This window comes from Lolium rigidum, unplaced genomic scaffold (assembly GCF_022539505.1).
Source record: "Lolium rigidum isolate FL_2022 unplaced genomic scaffold, APGP_CSIRO_Lrig_0.1 contig_33774_1, whole genome shotgun sequence".
Taxonomy (NCBI): domain Eukaryota; kingdom Viridiplantae; phylum Streptophyta; class Magnoliopsida; order Poales; family Poaceae; genus Lolium; species Lolium rigidum.
In genome coordinates this window covers 11,911-16,321 of record NW_025900248.1, presented here as the reverse complement: position 1 = coordinate 16,321, position 4,411 = coordinate 11,911, and the positions used below count along the sequence as shown (strand labels likewise).

At 50.6% G+C, this 4,411-nt stretch overlaps 1 protein-coding gene across 1 annotated transcript; it reads left to right on the top strand.

Annotated features, from left to right (window-relative positions):
* Positions 1-1,607: 1,607 nt before the first annotated feature.
* LOC124681091 (zinc finger CCCH domain-containing protein 67-like) lies at positions 1,608-4,135 on the top strand (the record flags this gene model as incomplete). The annotated part of the gene is made up of 1 exon (XM_047216060.1): positions 1,608-4,135. A coding segment is annotated over one exon (1,990 nt), but the record flags the coding sequence as incomplete, so codon positions are not given.
* Between the last annotated feature and the right edge of the window lie 276 nt (positions 4,136-4,411).

Below are 4,411 nucleotides of genomic sequence, written 5' to 3'. Positions count from 1 at the left end.
ATCCACATTCTATGTGCGGATGTAACATTTCGGAAAAACTTGTGCTCTACGTAATAACGAGAAACATTATCTCATGCAAACCATTATTTTAGCACCAAATTTGTACCATGCGAGAGCATGAATCTCGAGAAATAAATGGACGGTGACGGAAACACTCACACCCATACGTATAAGTACAAAAGTATTTCCATTTACGTCAAAATATCGCTCTCAGGATAAAGATCTTATTTAGATCCAAATGTTCCGCGCTCATACTTCAAAATGAACACCCCTAGCATTTCACAATATCACATGTCTGTTTTATATGTATGCCATTCCACGACCAATTTGTTTTTTTTATTTAGATAATCAAACGCAATATGCTGTATGAAAAAGAAAGCTTAAGCTACAAGCAAGAGATAAGCTAGTAACTGAATCTGTTCTCAAACTTTCTTTTTGTGTTATTTAATTACCACCTTAGTGCTCTTACATCGTTACTATTAGTACCTCATGTCGCTACTTTTACTAAAAAATAATGTAAAGGAAATAAACCCTTTGAGCAAAAGTCATCCACGAGATCTTATATGTTGACAAACATTAGACCACGAAACACATGATCTCCATACGTACAACTAGAGCTATCAAACAAGGCTTAGTCACAAGCACACTTTAGCATCACAAGACCAACCAGGTCAACAAAAGGACAATCAACTACGCACATTGCACCGCATCAAATAAATTTGTGTCGGTGTTAGGTTATGATGACACCGTGAATGGCAATTTTTCAAGACTAATAGAATGTTTCACATAGACGTATCAAAGACGTGATAAGTTTGAATTTCAGTACTAATCATACACAGTTATTTAGTAGTGGTAAACTTCCTCCAATTTCTTGTAAATCCTTGTTATGCACAAACTTAGTCTTGAGAAGTGCCTTTTTTCTTTCATAACTGTAAGTAATCTCTATTTTCTATTTTTTTTCAAGTTACAACTTTGCAAATGTATACAACACAATTTGGCTTCAATAGATTCATCATACAATATAATTTTGTAGTACATATTGTAATTTTATGTTGTAGATATTCACATATTTTAATAAATACTGTCAAGTATAGAGGAATTTGACCTACAGACAAAGCTAGAATCTCAAACTACGTGGAAGGGAGGAAGTATGTTCCAGTAAGAAATAAATGGTCGAAGCTAGTGGCTGTGTCTGTCCAAAAAATATAACTCTTGAATAAGGTGAGGGAAGCACGTGTCAGCACAAGTACATGTACCCTCGATACAAAGAGAAAGAGACAGACCGATTATTTCTATTGGATGAATATTCGATGTGAGCACCTCCACTCAAACTAATGGGCATCTTTTCCTCTGCCCTATTGCAGTTAAAATTGATTTAGGGTAACCTCTTTCCACCCAAATCAACACCACCACACTAGGTAAAAGCTGTGAACCTGTTGCACTTGAACCAAAATTCACCTTCTCCCAAGGAGCAAAGTTGAGAATGTGAAAAATACGATTTTGCCCAGGGAGCATATCAGTACAGTATTACCATCCAAGGGTAAAAGCAAGACAAGCCCCTGAAAAACCCAACCCCAACCAAAACCTAGTTTTGACCAAAAACCCAGGCCACACTCCCCTTTCCCCTCCTCCCCCACCCGGACCTCCTCGCTTTCCACCATTTCGTCGAACACCTTCTCCGATCGCGCGCCGCCGGCCCATGGGGAGGCCTCCGAGTATGATGGGGCGGCTGTCTCGTCGAGGCTGCTGGAGCTGGCGGCCGACGACGACGCGGCGGCGCTCGCGGACCTCCTCGCCGCGCACCCGTCCATCGCCGACGACCCCGCGCCGTGGTACTCCCCGGCTCGGGGCGCGGAGCCCATGACGGCGCTCATGGTCGCCGCCGCGTACGGGTCCGTGGCATGCCTCGACGTCCTCCTCTCGCCGCCTCACCTCGCCGACCCGAACCGCGCCTCCGCGTCCTCCCTCTCCACCCCGCTCCACCTCGCCGCCGCAGGTGGCGCCCCGTCCGCGCCCGCCACAGTCAATCGCCTCCTCGCCGCCGGCGCCGACCCCACCCTCCTCGACCATCTCCACCGCCGGCCGTCGGACCTCGTCGCGCTGCCGCCCAACTCGCTGCCCCTCAAGAACCACATCCTCTCCCTCCTCGGCGCCCGCAAGGAGTGGCCGCCGGACCCCTCGCTCCCGGACATCAAGAACGGCGCCTACGCCTCCGACGACTTCCGCATGTACTCCTTCAAGGTCCGCGCCTGCTCCAGGGCCTACTCCCACGACTGGACCGAGTGCCCCTTCGTCCACCCCGGCGAGAACGCGCGCCGGAGGGATCCCAGGAAGTACCACTACAGCTGCGTGCCCTGCCCGGAGTTCAAGAAGGGCGCCGGCTGCAGGAGAGGGGACATGTGCGAGTACGCGCACGGGGTGTTCGAGAGCTGGCTCCACCCGGCGCAGTACCGGACGCGCCTCTGCAAGGACGGCGTCGGCTGCGCGCGCCGCGTCTGCTTCTTCGCCCACACGCCGGAGGAGCTCCGCCCGCTCTACGTCTCCACGGGCTCGGCCGTGCCGTCCCCGCGCGGCGTCATGGAGATGGCGGCCATGGGGATGGGGATGTCCTCGCCGGGCTCTTCGTACACGCCGCCCCTGTCGCCGTCCGGCGGGGGGAGCGGCATGTCGTGGCCGCAGCCTAACTTGCCGGCGCTGTGCCTGCCTGGCAGCGCCGGGAACCTGCACCTCAGCCGGCTGCGGACCTCGCTGAGCGCCAGGGCCATGGCGGTCGACGAGCTTCTCGCTGCGGCGGACTACGACAACCATGTTGGATCGCCCTCTTCCGTCCGATCGATGAGGGGGAAGGCGCTCGTGCCGTCAAATCTGGATGAACTCTTCTCGGGGGAGATGGCGGCCTCCCACTCGCCGCGGTACGCCGACCAGGGCTGCTCTGCGTTCTCGCCCACACACAAAGCCGCCTTTCTGAACCAGTTTCAGCAGCAGCAGAGCTTGCTCTCGCCACGGGCTGCGGCCACCCCGGAGCCGGTCTCCCCAATGAGCTCCCGGTTGCTCGCAGCACTGGCGCAGCGGGAGAAGATGCAGCAGCATACACTGCGGAGCATGAGCTCACGAGACCTGGGTTCCAGCGCCCCACTCCTCGCCGGCTCACCGGTGGTCGGCTCTAGCTGGTCCAAATGGGGCCTGCCCTCTGGTGCCCCTGATTGGGGTGCCGACAACGATGAGCTCGGCCGCCTCAAGAGGTCATCGTCGTTTGATCTCCGGACTGGAGCCAACACCGATGAGCCGGACCTCTCATGGGTTAATACTTTGGTAAAGGAGACCACACCGGAGAAATCATCGATCAACGGAACCATGGCAACGGATTCTATTGGCATCTTGCGGCGATCAGCAAATCACCGTGAGGGCATTGACAGTGAGGACAATGGTTTCTTGGGTCCATCAGCAAATCACCGCAAGAGCATTGACAGTGAGGACATTCACATCTTGGGTCGGTCAGCAAACCATTGCGAAGGCATTGATGGCGAAGAGGATGTCGCCGCCGGTGTCATTGGCAGCTGGCTCGAACAGCTCCAGCTTGATGAGATGGTGGTCTAGTCTGAACAAACACACGAATGAAAGAGGGTGATATTATTTGGCTGCGCTTCACTGGTTGCTACTGCTTACTGCTGCTGCAAGATACTAGCCTGATGACATCTTGCAAGTAATTCCTGGGGCTACATTCTTTTGAGGTTGTTTAGCGTAGAAGGTGATGAGATTTCTGCCATTTGGAGTTTGCCCACGGCTCAAGGAAATGGAGGAATTGGAACCTAGTCAATTGTATCAAAGTTGCGGGCTTGCCTAGGTGAAATATTTCTCCCTGTACTATTTCTACTTTTCTGCCCACTTTCTTGTTGATCTTTCTAAATTTGTCTTCCTCCCTGTGAAGATTGTGAATTATTATGGTATCTATTGGCCCCCATCCTTTGGTTTTCGACCAAGGATTAGGTGTGGAGAAGGATCTTACATCAAATTGTTGCTCCATGACTAATGATTATAATGTAATAACACATTGTTGTACTCTGAGATTCATGAACATGATTGATGTAAAATGCCCAATTGTTGTTTCAAAATTAAGATCCGCTATTGTTCCTTTCTCCCTTTGAGATTAATCTCTGCTATTGCTTGGTTTTCTTCACAATGAACTTGTATGTACTTTAATTTACATTGTGTAAATGCAGATCACATCACATCTGCTCAGATTACTTCAAAGAACATTACTACATTTTAGATGATAATGTTCATTGTTGCTTGTTCGAAACGGGGATTTTTTCTTCGCTCCCGCATGAACAGAACTGTTTCGAGCGAGAATAAGTCATGTGTTCCAAAATGTAGTAATAACCACAGGTCAGCAGAGGTGTTGACAGAGATT